This window comes from Zonotrichia albicollis, chromosome 8 (assembly GCF_047830755.1).
Source record: "Zonotrichia albicollis isolate bZonAlb1 chromosome 8, bZonAlb1.hap1, whole genome shotgun sequence".
In the NCBI taxonomy this organism is placed as follows: domain Eukaryota; kingdom Metazoa; phylum Chordata; class Aves; order Passeriformes; family Passerellidae; genus Zonotrichia; species Zonotrichia albicollis.
In genome coordinates, this window is record NC_133826.1 from 3671474 (window position 1) to 3687965 (window position 16492).

General features: G+C 49.7%; 2 protein-coding genes and 1 long non-coding RNA gene across 3 annotated transcripts in view; 2 read left to right on the plus strand and 1 right to left on the minus strand.

Annotated features, from left to right (window-relative positions):
- LOC113459925 (uncharacterized) overlaps positions 1-16492 on the minus strand; it is a 46085-nt gene that overhangs the window by 27258 nt on the left and 2335 nt on the right. The window contains exons 4-7 of the long non-coding RNA XR_012581253.1: positions 10938-16332; positions 9138-9237; positions 8104-9067; positions 34-7652 (exon numbers count right to left, since the gene is read on the minus strand). This is a non-coding gene — a long non-coding RNA (uncharacterized LOC113459925). The remainder of the gene's footprint in view (positions 1-33; positions 7653-8103; positions 9068-9137; positions 9238-10937; positions 16333-16492) is intronic.
- On the plus strand, positions 1498-6886 carry LOC141729816 (cytochrome P450 2J2-like). Its single transcript, XM_074545704.1, has 9 exons — positions 1498-1686; positions 2189-2351; positions 2499-2648; positions 3177-3337; positions 3732-3908; positions 4162-4297; positions 4469-4656; positions 5109-5247; positions 6234-6886. Exons 1-9 carry the CDS (start codon positions 1498-1500, stop codon positions 6407-6409), a joined length of 1479 nt encoding a protein of 492 aa, XP_074401805.1. The 3' UTR covers positions 6410-6886.
- Positions 10000-15723, plus strand: LOC141729817 (cytochrome P450 2J2-like). The gene is made up of 10 exons (XM_074545705.1): positions 10000-10137; positions 10495-10798; positions 11316-11478; positions 11625-11774; positions 12246-12406; positions 12801-12977; positions 13237-13372; positions 13544-13731; positions 14192-14330; positions 14909-15723. Exons 2-10 carry the CDS (start codon positions 10610-10612, stop codon positions 15082-15084), a joined length of 1479 nt encoding a protein of 492 aa, XP_074401806.1. The 5' UTR covers positions 10000-10137; positions 10495-10609; the 3' UTR covers positions 15085-15723.

Sequence of the window (16492 nt, forward strand, 5' to 3'; positions counted from 1 at the left end):
TTTTCCATTACATTAAATGCAATGATGCCATACCTTAAAGGCAGGAGGCATGAACTTGTTTAATTTTCAAGCGGATCCTCTCATGTCACTGCTGGTGAACACATGCATCTCCAGGGACTCATGCCTAAGTGTGCTTAAAAACCAGAGATTAAAAAAGATATTCTCAAAAACAGGCCTCTCCCCTTTAAATTCCACAGTAAAATAGAGATTTGACTTTTCCAGCTTCCCAGTGTAAGGTTATGGAGAACATGTGTATGGCATCACTAGAGTGGCTCTGCTGCACCTCTGTGCCTTGTGATCAGCACTGGACAATGATCCAAACAGCCACAACTGATGGCCCCAAAAGAGAGAAAAGGCACCCAAAACATCCCCCAGAGCAAGAGCAGGCAGCTGATGACCTCAAGGGGCTGTGACAGAGCCCCATGGTGCAGGGGCAAAATGCTGCTGCTCCCTGCTTCTTTCACAGCAAAGCACAACAGACACATCAAAGTTCCACATGGTCCATGTGCATGAAATCCTCTCTAACCCAGAGCTGCTCCTGGGTGGGAAAATGCAGCACATTCTGCTCCAGCTCCCAGCAAAGGGCTCCAGCCTGCAGAGCTGGGCATCTGCATCGGCTTCTCAGCACCTTCACCAGCTCTGTGGGGCTTTGGGAGCAGCTTCCCCGTGGGCTGTGACCCAAAGGACAAGGCAGGTGGGGAGGGATGGCTGGAGAGCTCAGGGCATGGCCAGAGGCAGCTGCTCTGCCTGCACTGCTCTGCTGGAGATCAGAAAATGTTGGTGCTCAGGAAGTGCTGAGTTCCGGGACAGCTGTTCACTCCCAGCCCACGTCACCCATACACAAAACACAAAACGCAGTCAGATTGGTTGGGAGAGGTTGTGCAACCTTATCTTGGTGTCCCCTGAGACCAGGGGCTTGGCCAGGATTCCTCATACCAGGAAGGGAGCTGCTGTAAACAAGGAAAGCACGAGGCTCTCGGAGCAGCTGCAGACTCCCTGAGAAGCTGAAACTGGGATGTAGCACGGTGAGGACCCCTGGGAAGGAGGAAGCAGGGTCATCCTGGGAGATGGGCTTGTGGGAGCTGCATGCTCAAATTGCCAGGTTTTAATATAAATACCACAAGGCTCATTTCTGTCCTTTAGACAAGGGCATGGAGAACTGGGGTGTAGTCAAGTACTGAGAGGAGTCTGGAGGGGACGGGGGAAGCTGGGGGTGTTCTGGTTCATGGTGTGTTTATTTTAAATCAGATGAGAGGGAATGTTTCAGTTTAATCAAGAAGGGGTTTAATCCTTTCTGGAAGCTGGGAAAGCCAGAGTCTGAATGTAGCCTCAAGAGCAGGCTGCAAAAGCCACTCCTTGCTGTCCTGTGTTTGCACCCACAGCTGTGCCAGCACATCACCCATCTCCCCCTGGACCTGGGGGCTCAGTGGTGCCCTGTGAGCTCAACCTGCCTGACCTGCTGTGGGACACGTCCCTGCAGAGCCCCAGCATCCAGCCATGCTGCACTTCCTCTGGGACAGCGTCTCCCTCCAGACATTCCTCATCTTTCTCTTCATTTTCCTGCTCCTCGCAGACTACATGAAGAACAGAAATCCAAAGAATTTCCCTCCCACCCCGCTCCGCCTGCCCTTTTTGGGGCACCTCTACCTTGTAGACTTCAAAGACCCTGTGGGTGGAGTGCAGAGGGTACGTGGGTGTTGAGCAGCATGGGGAAGGGATGGAGGGATTGCAGCTACACCTCCCCAGCCATACAGGGAAAGGGATAACCCAAACCCCACAGGTAGGGGAGGCAGGCAGATTTGCCCTCATCGATGACATTTACCTGAGTCCAAGCAGGGTGACAAGTGTGGAGTGATTCCATGGGCAAAGGTCACAGCAGTCACAGATGTACAAACCCAACAGGTCCGAGAGGGGGCTGGAATGGGGTGGAACAACAATTGGAAAAACATAGGACTGAAAAATCAAACCTGGTGAGATTTGCTTCATTTATGGCAAATTAACATAATCCAAAACACTGATTTAGGAAAAAAGGAAAGATAAAAACCCTGTCCTCAGGTAGAGTGCACACATTCTGTCTCCCCTCCCACTCTTCCCTTATTTTTACCCATGTCCCCTGACAAGGGTGTCCTGGTCACACCAGGAACGTCCAATGCAAATGAAAACCCCTTTTGTTTATGTCCCCTCCCAGCAAATTAAAAGATATGGTGACATCTTCGGCTTGCACATGGGCGGCATGAGGTTTGTGTTGGTTACTGGGATGCAACTGGTGAAGGAAGTGCTCGTAAACCAAGGGGACAAGTTCCTAGAACGCCCTGACCTTCCTGTCGATGATGGGATCTTCAAGAAGACTGGTGAGTTACCCCTCAAGTCATGCCTCAGCTGTAAGGTCCAAGCCTCAACTGTGCAGAGGTCTGAGTCAGCTGGAGACAAGGCAGAGCCCTGGAGCTTTTCTCCCTCAGTGGGAGATCGGCCTTGGCTCACAGGGATTTTCCTGCCAGGACTGGTCTTCTCCACCGGGCACCTGTGGAAGGCACAGAGGAGGTTCACCCTGACCACGCTCCGGAACTTCGGCCTGGGGAAGAGGAGCCTGGAGGAGCGCATCCAGGAGGAGTGCAGATACCTGGTGGATGTGCTTAGGGATGAACAGGGTGAGTGCATCCAGGAGGAGTGCAGATAAATGGTGGACGTGTTTAGGGATGAACAGGGTGAGTGTTCATCCTGGCAGGGCGTGCATGCTGAAAAATACCGCACCTTGCAGGCGATGCTACAACACTGCCAGCATCCCTGCTCCTTCCTATGGGTGCTTTTCCTTCCAGCTGGCTGGGGAATGCACCAGGCAACACCCACAGCATTATTCACAGTCCACCTTCAATCTACTCCTCTCTGTGTGTGCATAAATGCTGATGTTTCCAATGAATTCACATACGTCCTGCAGACCTTGTTTTCAGAAGTAAACAAACATCTCCATAAAGTGATTGAACTGGGATCACTGGGGTTGTTCTGCCAAGCTTGGCCAGATCATGGGGTCAGCAAGGTACCCCAGGAAAGCAGTGACATAGGACAGAGCCCATTAGGGGCCACTCATTTCATTCATATTTCTTGACTGCTTTACCTCTGACATGTGTTTTCTTCTTTTCTGAGAAGAGTGGAAGAGAACTGATCTTTCTCTTCCCCAGGGAGTCCTTTCAACCCTCAGTTGAAAATCACTAATGCTGTTGCAAATGTCATCTGCTCCCTCATCTTTGGCAATCGGTTTGACTACCACGATGAGGATTTCCAAAGACTGCTGAAGCTGATGAATGAAATGACTGCCCTCCATGGAGCTGTGTCAACCCAGGTACAGCCCTCCTGCCACCAACTGAGGGCATAGTTTCTTCTCTGGAGTCAACCTTAAGTCACAGTGTTGTCATCACCAGAGCTGTCATTCCCTGATCCCTTGCACAGGGTAGATTTGCCTGTCATTTCTTTCTGCCTTCTGCTTAGGTTATGTCACGCTCGCACTGCTCTCTCTCATCCAAAATCACTTTTTCTGCCCACTGATTGCCAACCTGCCTGCTGAAAGACTGGGTAACACACACGTTACCCCATAATGAGAATTCTGCTTATCTGGAGCTGAGCTGTTTCTACCAGCTGCAGAAATTCAGCAAGAGCAATTGCAGGCTGAAGTCTTGATGTCAGAAGAGTTTTTGAAGTTCTTTATTCAACTTGTCTTTCTCCTTCTGTGTTCAAAGCTGTACAACAATTTCCCATCTATAATGAAGTACTTACCTGGAGCCCACCAAACCATTTTCAAACACTGGAGGGTTTTGCAAAACTTTATGCAAGAGCAGATCAACAAACACAAGGAGGACTGGAACCCCTCAGAGAGCCGGGACTACATCGACAGCTACCTGCTGGAGATCTCCAAGGTCAGCAATGGGGAGAAAACCCTCCTGGAGTGGGGCTTAGAACCAGAGGGGATGGGAAACCAGCCCCGATTCTCTGAGCTGCCTGTGTAGCCTTTTATGAGCCCAGGACAGACGTCAGGTTCAGCCACGCATCAGCAGGATGGGGATGCGAGGGGTCAGCAGCATCTGCCAAAATCCTTGGGGTGGTCTGGACCAAGCCTGGTGCCAGGACACCCTCACCATTCCTGTGGCACTAACACTCCTTCTCCTGAAGGACCGTGACAGTAACACCTTCCAGGAGGAGCACCTCATGGCCTGTTCACTTGACCTGATGTTTGCTGGGACTGAGACCACGTCCTCAACGCTCCGCTGGGCCTTGCTGTTTATGGCCGTACATCCAGAAATTCAAGGTACAATTAGCAAAAACATATTTTGCCTTGCTTTCATCCCTCAAAGCTCTGTGAGAGACCAGTTGGGAGCGTCCCTACACTCCCATAAGAGGTCCCTTGGTAGACCCTTACAGCAATACCCTTGTATTGTTCCAAGGGTTTCTCCTTGGGCTCATTCCTGCTCTTTCCCAGCCCGGGTGCAAGCCGAGATCGACGCGGTCATCGGCCAGGCACGGCCCCCAGCCCTGGAGGACAGGAACAAGCTGCACTACACCAACGCTGTCATCCACGAAGTGCAGAGGAAAGGCAACGTTATCCCTTTCAACGTGCCAAGAATGGCATCAGAGGACACCTACGTGGATGGATACTACATCCCAAAGGTAAACTCCAGAGTGCTGGGAAGTGCGGGCACTCCAGGGACACTCCCAGCTCCCCCCGGCACGGTGCCAGGCCAGGTCCCTCCTGTGCAGACACTGTCCCTGCCCTGTACAGAGTTCACTCCTGCTCAACATGGATTTTGCCGTCCAATGTTCTCCAGCTCCCTGATTAGTGCCCCACCCCACTCATGCCTTTGAGGCACAGCTCCCAGCTCTTAGAGGGACTTTAGCCCAAGATTACAACACATAAAAATGATGCTGATGAGGGAAAATGCAGTTACATAACTGCAGCTCCAGACAGACAAGAAATAGGGCTTGCAGTGGGGTGTTGCACAAATAATTTAAGTAAAATTTGACTAAGGATGTTCTTCATGGAGAGGAGACTGGAAGACAAAACTGCCCCTCCTGCTGTCAGTGCCAGAAAAGTGTGATTTATTTTTCTTTTTTCCTCTTAGGGCACTATTGTAATGACAAATTTAACCTCTCTGCTGTTTGACAAGAATGAGTGGAAAACCCCTGATACTTTCAACCCCGAGCATTTTCTGAAGGATGGGAAGTTCTGGAAAAACGAGTATTTTATACCATTTTCTACAGGTAAGATTTGCTGAATTATGGTGCACGTGGGCTTGGGTTTCCAACTGCAGGGTGGAGACAGAGAGGAAAATAGCAATGGAAAGGGCATGTGCACCCTGGACGTGCTACTCAAAATGCTCCCATTGCCTCCCCAAAGCCTCCACAACCACACTTGGAGCCCTTTTCTGTCTTTCACATCCATAGAAGAGAAATGACGAGGATTAAAAAACCATGTAAATTCCAGAGATCTTAGGAACATCTTCACTGAGACCATTGCTCTGCTCCCCATGGCTGAGCTCAGCAGGGCTTTCACTGTGGCCACCACAGGGTTCCCCAGCAAGCAGCTTCCATGGGCAAGTTGCTTTTAGCACCAGCACCATCATCTCCTCTGGTAGCCCTCTTTACTAAGCTCTCCCAGCACGGACACATCCAGGTCATGTGAGTGTTGTTGTTATATTTCTAGAGTCCCAGCTCTCAGGCTGCCACAGCTCTCGGCGGTCCTATCTTCTATCACGTCGGGGTCACCACTGGTTGTATTCATATTGCTGTTATCCTATTTCTAGAGTCCCATACCTTCTGGGTGGTTTTCCAGCAAGCAGATCTTCACAGCAGTGTTGCTCCTGCCTCTTCATCAGGGCCCCTCCAAGGCTTACCCTGAGCAGCCAACCCACCCCCTTTTATCCCAGTTATCTTCATTAGCCACAGCTGCCGCCCAATTAAGGACATCACAGCTGCAGCCCATTTAGAACAACTAGGATTGGGGCAAGGCCACTTGTACAATACATATATTTTACTAGGACTCCTACTACATGTGTGTGTGTAAAAAGTCATGCAATCTGGGGGCAGACCATGCTGTAATGCCAAAGTATTGTTGGGAAGCTTGGTTTGGACTGAAAAACTCACCCAGGAATGGGGTAGCACAGCTGGACCACAGTCCTAAGGGCAGGCAGAAGCATTTTCAGCAGCAAGAGCACACTCTGAGGATGCTGTGGGTTCTGTCTCCACAGGGAAGCGTTCCTGCCTGGGAGAGCTGCTGGCCCGTTCCGAGCTCTTCCTCTTCTTCACCTCCCTGCTCCAGAAATTCACATTCCAGGCACCCCCAGACACCACGCTCAGCCTCCAGCCCATGATGGGCATCGCAATGGCCCCACAGCCCTACAAGATCTGTGCTGTGCCTCGCTAGGGGAGCCTTGGCCACCACCCTCACATGGAGAATCCTTTGTCAGGGCTGCTGCAAACAGGCCCTTGACAGCCCTAGTAGGAGGCTGGGGGGTTTATTTCTTTCAAAGCAATTGTAAAATAATTTTTTTCACACTTAGACCTTGCAGTCTATATCCCATGATGGTGTGATCATGGGATCAGCCTGGGAGGTTCCAGTGCATTATTAGGCTTGTCCTATGACACTGTAAATTATTGAGGGGCTTGGGGATTTCCTAATTTGGTGATGGATGGCCATGGTTCACCTTGGCAAAATGAGGGACACTAGAGACTGCACTGCAGAGCCACCCACTGTGGCTGGGTACAGTGGGAGAGCAATACCAGCCTTTGTTTTATAACATTAACACATTAATTAATTTGACATTTCCTTAATATGTACTTATGTAAATAAAAAGTAACTCTCTAAAACTTGTCTCATACATAATAAATCTTTACCAAAGCATTTTTGTCATGAAGTGTTCTGCCAAGTGAAGACCAACAGAGGCCATGTCCAGCAGGGGCTGTAGGCTTTGGCCATGCCCTGTGTCTCTGTCCCTGCACTGCAGGAGGTTGGCACCGTAAAAGCAAAGCCAATTCCTGCAGAAGTGATGGGAAAAATGATCCTGGCAGCACACCTAGAATTACAATATGCAAAATCCTCTGTTTACCTGCCCAGGATCATGGAGGGGCTGGTGTGTCCAAGGGCAGTGGGGTGAGCTCCAGCAACACACAATGCAGTTCAGCTGAACTCAACAGTCTGAGGAGGAAGAGGCTGCCTTGGGAAATAACAGCAACAAGTTACTATATTGAACCATCATCTACACAATGAAACAGACCCAAGATTGGCAGCCAATGGTTAACACCATTAAATGCACTGAACTGGGAAACAGCTGCACTCCAAGGAGCCTGCTGAGACCTCCAGGCAGAAGCTGCAGCTCCCAGGAGCAGGATGGGAAATCAGGAAATCAGCACAGCACCAGGAACACACACCTCCAGCTCCAGCTCTGCTGCTGAGGAAATGAGCAGAGAGCAATCTTTTCCCCTTTTCAGTTTTTCCTGGAGTACAATTCACCTCTTCCTAGAGGAAGCAAATTTCTCCCAGGTGAACACAGCTTCTGGCACAGCTCCTTCAGCATCAATATCGACATTCTGGTGGCCACAGCCAATCCTGAGTCTCAGGTGGGATGGGTCTCAGGGTAGTAGAAACTCCCTGCAGCAGCACATTGCTGCTGTGTGATGGAAATCACAGAATCAAGGAATAGTTTGGCTTGAAAGGGACCTTAAAGATCAGCCCCTCTGCCATGGGCAGGGCCACCTTCCGGAAAGTACATTGCTCCAAGCCCCATTCAGCCTGGCCTTGCACACTTCCAGGGATAAACGATATCTAAAATATAAAATAGATCTCTGCAGCAGACACAGCAAGAATTTTTTTTTTTTTTTTATCTCAAAGAATATGTAGGAATTTTAATTACAAGGCAACAGGGGAGTAGAAGCTGCATCTACCACAGCCCAGCCCCAGTGGGATGGCACAAGGAGCTGTGCTTTCACCAGGTCTGGAACGGCTATAAAAACATGATACAGTAAATTTATATTAGAAAAGCAAAAGGTTTGTGCTAGTAAAATCCAAATCAGAAAAGCTGAAACAAAATAAGTCCCTAGGGTTGCTGGAGAGCAGCTCACCTGAAGCGCAGCAGAAAGGGAACAGCAGAGTTGGAAGGGACATGCCCGTGGTGGTTCAGTGCTGGCTCTCAGGAAGGAAGTGTTGGAACAGTGGTTTTGTGGTGGCAGGTCACGAGTTCAGCACTTCCCCTCTGCTTCTGGCAAAGATTTGTATCTGTGTGAGCAGCATGGACGTAGCAGGGAGCCAAGGAAGCAGCTGGGACAGGGCACCCTGCACCATGGACACAGCTTCTTCCTATGCCAGGCCTCTTTAGATAAGAGTTAATTAAATATGCAACTTGCAGAGAATTTTTCCATTTATGTGACCAACCACTTGTGCTTAGAAATGCTGTCAACTGTGTGCTTCAGTTTGGACCATAGTCACTATAGCAAAGATGAGTCTTCTTGTTTTTCTTGTTATTTGCTTCTTACCTTTCGTAAGTGACTTTTCTGTGGGCACCCACGTAGGATATGGAATAGTTAACAGGAAAAGAGGATTACATCGAGTTTCATTTCCGCTGGTTTTCTCCTCTGTCCCCGGCAGTAGCGGCTTTGCTGCGGTACAAAGCAATCCCTGTGCAGTGGCAGATTTATGCCACAGGGGAGAGTGCTCTGCACATCACATCCCTGCCATGCCGGGCACACCGGGATTCTGTCACTGAGCTGTCCTTCCGACTGATCACTTTAATCCTATTGCGGTTTTAATTATTGTGTCACAGTCACGGGCTCCCAAGCTGTGTTTTTGTCTTTGTGAAAGAGAAAACATAAAAGATACAAGGACTTATTTTCACCTATGAAGTCTTCAACGCCACTCAGGACGAGGCACTGGTTTCTCTCCATTTTTGTGTTCCTTCTGCTGTAGGTCTGACCTCTGGCTTGTGACTGCAGCTTGTATTATTTGCACTGGCTTAGTGAATATTGATCTCTTCTGTCTTTAATTTCCAACTTGTGTTTCTTCATTACCTTGGAGTTACCTCCCCTACTCCTGGAGAGAATAAATTATTGAAGTGATTTTCTTTTTTTTTTTCCTTTACTTAAATGCAATGATGCCATACCTTAAAGGCAGGAGGCATGAACTTGTTTAATTTTCAAGCGGATCCTCTCATGTCACTGCTGGTGAACACATGCATCTCCAGGGACTCATGCCTAAGTGTGCTTAAAAACCAGAGAGTAAAAGAGATATTCTCAAAAACAGGCCTCTCTCCTTAAAATTCCACAATAAAATAGAGATTTGACTTTTCCAGCTTCCCAGTGTAAGGTTATTAAGGTTATGGAGAACATGTGTATGGCATCACTAGAGTGGCTCTGCTGCACCTCTGTGCCTTGTGATCAGCACTGGACAATGATCCAAACAGCCACAACTGATGGCCCCAAAAGAGAGAAAAGGCACCCAAAACGTCCCCCAGAGCAAGAGGAGGCAGCTGATGACTGCAGGGGGCTGTGACAGAGCCCCATGGTGCAGGGGCAAAGTGCTGCTGCTCCCTGCTTCTTTCACAGCAAAGCACAACAGACACATCAAAGTTCCACATGGTCCATGTGCATGAAATCCTCTCTAACCCAGAGCTGCTCCTGGGTGGGAAAATGCAGCACATTCTGCTCCAGCTCCCAGCAAAGGGCCCCAGCCTGCAGAGCTGGGCATCTGCATCGGCTTCTCAGCACCTTCACCAGCTCTGTGGGGCTTTGGGAGCAGCTTCCCCGTGGGCTGTGACCCAAAGGACAAGGCAGGTGGGGAGGGATGGCTGGAGAGCTCAGGGCATGGCCAGAGGGAGCTGCTCTGCCTGCACTGCTCTGCTGGAGATCAGAAAATGTTGGTGCTCAGAAAGTGCTGAGTTCCGGGACAGCTGTTCACTCCCAGCCCACGTCACCCATACACGAAACACAAACGCAGTCAGATTGGTTGGGAGAGGTTGTGCAACCTTATCTAGGTGTCCCCTGAGACCAGGGGCTTAGCCAGGACTCTTCATACCAGGAAGGGAGCTGCTGTAAACAAGGAAAGCACGAGGCTCTTGGAGCATCTGCAGACTCCCTGAGAAGCTGAAACTGGGATGTAGCACGGTGAGGACCCCTGGGAAGGAGGAAGCAGGGTCATCCTGGGAGATGGGTTTGTGGGAGCTGCCCGCTCAAATTGCCAGGTTTTAATATAAATACCACAAGGCTCATTTCTGTCCTTTAGACAAGGGCATGGAGAACTGGGGTGTAGTCAAGTACTGAGAGGAGTCTGGAGGGGACGGGGGATGCTGGGGGTGTTCTGATTTGTGGTGACTATAATTTAAATCAGATGAGAGGGAATGTTTCAGTTTAATCAAGAAGGGGTTTAATCCTATCTGGAAGCTGGAAAAGCCAGAGTCTGAATGTTGCCTCAAGAGCAGGCTGCAAAAGCCACTCCTTGCTGTCCTGTGTTTGCACCCACAGCTGTGCCAGCACATCACCCATCTCCCCCTGGACCTGGGGGCACAGTGGTGCCCTGTGAGCTCAACCTGCCTGACCTGCTGTGGGACACGTCCCTGCAGAGCCCCAGCATCCAGCCATGCTGCACTTCCTCTGGGACAGCGTCTCCCTCCAGACATTCCTCATCTTTCTCTTCATCTTCCTGCTCCTCGCAGACTACATGAAGAACAGAAATCCAAAGAATTTCCCTCCCACCCCCCTCCGCCTGCCCTTTTTGGGGCACCTCTACCTCGTAGACTTCAAAGATCCTGTGGGCGCAGTGCAGAGGGTACGTAGGTGGTGAGCAGCAAGGGGAAGGGATGGAGGGATTGCAGCTACACCTCCCCAGCCATGCAGGGAAAGGGATAACCCAAACCCCACAGGTAGGGGAGGCAGGCAGGAGGTTTGTCCTCATCGGTGACATTTACCTGAGTCCAAGCAGGGTGACAAGTGTGGAGTGATTCCATGGGCAAAGGTCACAGCACGATCCCACAGGTGCAGTCACAGATGTACAAACCCAACAGGTCCGAGTGGTGGCTGGAATGGGGTGAAACAACAACTGGAAAAACATAGGACTGAAAAATCAAACCTGGTGAGGTTTCCTTGTTTTATGGCCAATTAACAGAACCCCAATCAGTGATTTAGAAAAAGAGAAACAAAAACCAGTCCTCAGGCAGAGTGCACACATTCTGTCTCCCCTCCCACTCTTCCTTTATTTTTACCCATGTCCCCTGACAGGGGTGTCCTGTTTTCACCAGGAACATCAATTTCAAATGAAAACCCCTTTTGTTTATGTCCCCTCCCAGCAAGCTAAAAGATATGGTGACATCTTCGGCATGCATGCCGGCAGCATGAGGTTTGTGCTGGTAAGTGGGATGCGGCTGGTGAAGGAAGTGCTCGTAAACCAAGGGGACAAGTTCCTGGAACGCCCTGACCTTCCCGTTGATGAGCAGATCTTCAGCAAGATCGGTGAGTTACCCCTCAAGTCATGCCTCACCTGTAAGGTCCAAGCCTCGACCCTGCAGAGGTCTGAGTCCGCTGGAGACAAGGCAGAGCCCTGGAGCTTTTCTCCCTCAGTGGGAGATCGGCCTTGGCTCACAGGGGTGTTCTGCCAGGACTGATCTCCTCCACCGGGCACCTGTGGAAGGCACAGAGGAGGTTCACCCTGACCACGCTCCGGAACTTCGGCCTGGGGAAGAGGAGCCTGGAGGAGCGCATCCAGGAGGAGTGCAGATACCTGGTGGATGTGTTTAGGGATGAACAGGGTGAGTGTTCATCCTGGCAGGGCGTGCATGCTGAAAAATACCGCACCTTGCAGGCGATGCTACAACACTGCCAGCATCCCTGCTCCTTCCTATGGGTGCTTTGCCTTCCAGCTGGCTGGGGAATGCACCAGGCAACACCCACAGCATTATTCACAGCCCACCTTCAGTCTACTCCTCTCTGTGTGTGCATAAATGCTGATGTTTCCAATGAATTCAAATACATCCTGCAGACCTTGTTTTCAGAAGTAAACAAACATCTCCATAAAGTGGTTGAACTGGGACCACTGGGGTTGTCCTGCCAAGCTTGGCCAGCTCAGAGGGTCAGGCAGGTGCCCCAGGAAAGCAGTGACATAGGACAGTGCCCTTTAGGGGCCACTCATTTCATTCATATTTCTTGACTGCTTTACCTCTGACATGTGTTTTCTTCTTTTCGGAGAAGAGTGGAAGAGAACTGATCTTTCTCTTCTCCAGGGAGTCCTTTCAACCCTCAGTTGAAAATCACTAATGCTGTTGCAAATGTCATCTGCTCCCTCATCTTTGGCAATCGGTTTGACTACCACGATGAGGATTTCCAAAGACTGCTGAAGCTGATGAATGAAATGACTGCCCTCCATGGAGCTGTGTCAACCCAGGTACAGCCCTCCTGCCACCAACTGAGGGCATAGTTTCTTCTCTGGAGTCAACCCTAAGTCACAGTGTTGTCATGACCAGAGCTGTCTTCCCTGATCCCTTGCACAGGGTAGATTTGCCTGTCATTTCTTTCTGCCTTCTGCTTAGGTTATGTCACGCTCGCACTGCTCTCTCTCATCCAAAATCACTTTTCCTGCCCACTGATTGCCAACCTGCCTGCTGAAAGACTGGGTAACACACACGTTACCCCATAATGAGAATTCTGCTTATCTGGAGCTGAGATGTTTCCACCAGCTCCAGAAATTCAGCATGAGCAATCGCAGGCTGAAGTCTTTATGTCAGAAGAGTTTTTAAAAGTCCTTTATTCAATTTGTCTTCCTCCTTTTGTATTCAAAGTTGTACAACAGTTTCCCATCTATAATGAAGTACTTACCTGGAGCCCACCAAACCATTTTCAAACACTGGAGGGTTTTGCAAAACTTTATGCAAGAGCAGATCAACAAACACAAGGAGGACTGGAACCCCTCAGAGAGCCGGGACTACATCGACAGCTACCTGCTGGAGATCTCCAAGGTCAGCAGTGGGGAGAAATCCCTCCTGGAGTGGGGCTTAGAACCAGAAGGGATGGGAAACCAGCCCCGATTCTCTGAGCTGCCTGTGTAGCCTTTTATGAGCTCAGGACAAACGTCAGGTTCAGCCACGCATCAGCAGGATGGGGATGCGAGGGGTCAGCAGCATCTGCCAAAATCCTTGGGGTGGTCTGGACCAAGCCTGGTGCCAGGACACCCTCACCATGTTAGTTCCTGTGGCACTAACACTCCTTCTCCTGAAGGACCGTGACAGTAACACCTTCCAGGAGGAGCACCTCATGGCCTGTTCACTTGACCTGATGTTTGCTGGGACTGAGACCACGTCCTCAACGCTCCGCTGGGCCTTGCTGTTTATGGCCGTACATCCAGAAATTCAAGGTACAATTAGCAAAAACATATTTTGCCTTGCTTTCATCCCTCAAAGCTCTGTGAGAGACCAGTTGGGAGCGTCCCCACACTCCCATAAGAGGTCCCTTGGTAGACCCTTACAGCAATACCCCTGTATTGTTCCAAGGGTTTTTCCCTGGGCTCATTCCTGCTCTTTCCCAGCCCGGGTGCAAGCCGAGATCGACGCGGTCATCGGCCAGGCACGGCCCCCAGCCCTGGAGGACAGGAACAAGCTGCACTACACCAACGCTGTCATCCACGAAGTGCAGAGGAAAGGCAACGTTATCCCTTTCAACGTGCCAAGAATGGCATCAGAGGACACCTACGTGGATGGATACTACATCCCAAAGGTAAACTCCAGAGTGCTGGGAAGTGCGGGCACTCCAGGGACACTCCCAGCTCCCCCCGGCACGGTGCCAGGCCAGGTCCCTCCTGTGCAGACACTGTCCCTGCCCTGTCCAGAGTTCACTCCTGCTCAACATGGATTTTGCCATCCAATGTTCTCCAGCTCCCTGATTAGTGCCCCACCCCACTCATGCCTTTGAGGCACAGCTCCCAGCTCTTAGAGGGACTTTAGCCCAAGATTACAACACATAAAAATGATGCTGATGAGGGAAAATGCAGTTACATAACTGCAGCTCCAGACAGACAAGAAATAGAAGATGTGGGCTTGCAGTGGGGTGTTGCACAAATAATTTCAGTAGAATTTGACTAAGGATGTTCTTCATGGAGAGGAGACTGGAAGACAAAACTGCCCCTCCTGCTGTCAGTGCCAGAAAAGTGTGATTTATTTTTCTTTTTTCCTCTTAGGGCACTGGTGTAATGACAAATTTAACCTCTCTGCTGTTTGACAAGAATGAGTGGAAAACACCTGATGCTTTTAACCCTGAGCATTTTCTGAAGGATGGGAAGTTCTGGAAAAACGAGTATTTTATACCATTTTCTACAGGTAAGATTTGCTGAATTATGGTGCACGTGGGCTTGGGTTTCCAACTGCAGGGTGGAGACAGAGGAAAACAGCAATGGAAAGGGCATGTGCACCCTGGAGGTGCTGCTCAAAATGCTCCCATTGCATCCCCACAGCACCACATGCACAGAAGAGAAATGAGGAGGAATAAAAAACCATGTAAATTCCAGAGATCTTAGGAACATCTTCACTGAGACCACTGCTCTGCTCCCCATGGCTGAGCTCCCCAGGGGACTCACTGTGGCCACCACAGGGTTCCCCAGCAAGCAGCTTCCATGGGCAAGTTGCTTTTAGCACCAGCACCAACATCTCCTGTGGTAGCTCTCTTTGGTGAGCTCTCCCAGCATGGGCACATCCAGGTCATGTGTGTGTGTAAAAAGTCATGCAATCTGGGGGCAGATCACGCTCTGATGCCAAACTATTGTTGGGAAGCTTGGTTTGGACTGAAAAACTCACCCAGTAATGGGGTAGCACAGCTGGACCACAGTCCTAAGGGCAGGCAGAAGCATTTTCAGCAGCAAGAGCACACTCTGAGGATGCTGTGGGTTCTGTCTCCACAGGGAAGCGTTCCTGCCTGGGAGAGCTGCTGGCCCGTTCCGAGCTCTTCCTCTTCTTCACCTCCTTGCTCCAGAAATTCACCTTCCAGGCACCCCCAGACACCACGCTCAGCCTCCAGCCCGTGATGGGCATCGCAATGGCCCCACAGCCCTACAAGATCTGTGCTGTGCCTCGCTAGGGGAGCCTTGGCCACCACCCTCACATGGAGAATCCTTTGTCAGGGCTGCTGCAAACAGGCCCTTGACAGCTCTAGCGGGAGGCTGGCTGGTTTATTTCTTTCAAAGCAATTGTAAAATCTTTTCACAATTAGACCTTGCAGTCTGTATCCCATGATGGTGTGATCATGGGATCAGCCTGGGAGCTTCCAGGGCATTATTAGGGTTCCTCTATTGTTGGAGAATTTTGCTAAGACATGGCTTGAAGGAATAAAGGCCATGAAAATATACACCTGATGGAAAAGTAAAAGGCAGCTGTGAGGAGCAAATTCTCAAAGCCTGTTTCTGTAAACAACAAGATTCTCAGGCCCGTTTATGTAAACAGCAGAAGTTCTCAGGTTGTCTTCAATAACAAGTAAATACCTTGTCCTTGGATAAAGTATGCAAAAGTAAAAGTAAGTTTTGAGAACCTTTCATATCAGGGTGAGAACACAAATCTTGGTTTCAATAACAAACCACAGGTATTGAAAACAAAAGTAGGGGTTGGTGTGTAATCTCTGACCTATGATGAGCTTGGATTTTGCAATATGTATGAGCTTAATTAACACTGTTATAAAAAGTGACTGATTGAATCAATAAAGTTGGAGTTCGATGCTGATCAATTAAGATGGGTCTGCTTCCTTTCACTTCAATACTCTATGGCACTGTAAATTAATGACGGGCTTGGGGATTTCCTAATTTGGTGATGGATGGCCGTGGTTCACCTTGGCAAAATGAGGGACACTAGAGACTGCACTGTGGAGCCACCCACTGTGGCTGGGTACAGTGGAAGAGCAATACCAGCCTTTGTTTTATAACATTTACACATTAATTAATTTGACATTTCCTTAATATGTACTTATATAAATAAAAAGTCACTATCTAACTTGTCTCATGCATAATAAATTTGTATCAAAGCATTTTTGTCATGAATGTTCTGCCAAGTGAAGACCAACAGAGGCCATGTCCAGCAGGGGCTGTAGGCTTTGGCCATGCCCTGTGTCTCTGGCCCTGCACTGCAGGAGGTTGGCACTGTAAAAGCAAAGGCAATTCCTACAGAAATGATGGGAAAAATGATCCTGGCAGCACAGCTAGAATTACAATATGCAAAATCCTCTGTTTACCTGCCCAGCATCATGGAGGGGCTGGTGTGTCCAAGGGCAGTGGGGTGAGCTCCAGCAACACACAACGCAGTTCAGCTGAACTCAACAGTCTGAGGAGCAAGAGGCTGCCTTGGGAAATAACAGCAACGAGTTACTATTTTGAACCATCATCTACACAATGAAACAGTCCCAATATTGGCTATTGGAATATGAATCCCAATACTACCAGGTAGATTGTGCCTGAGCCCGTCTGACCCTTGCTGCTGGGCTAAAGGCGACAACTGTGGTG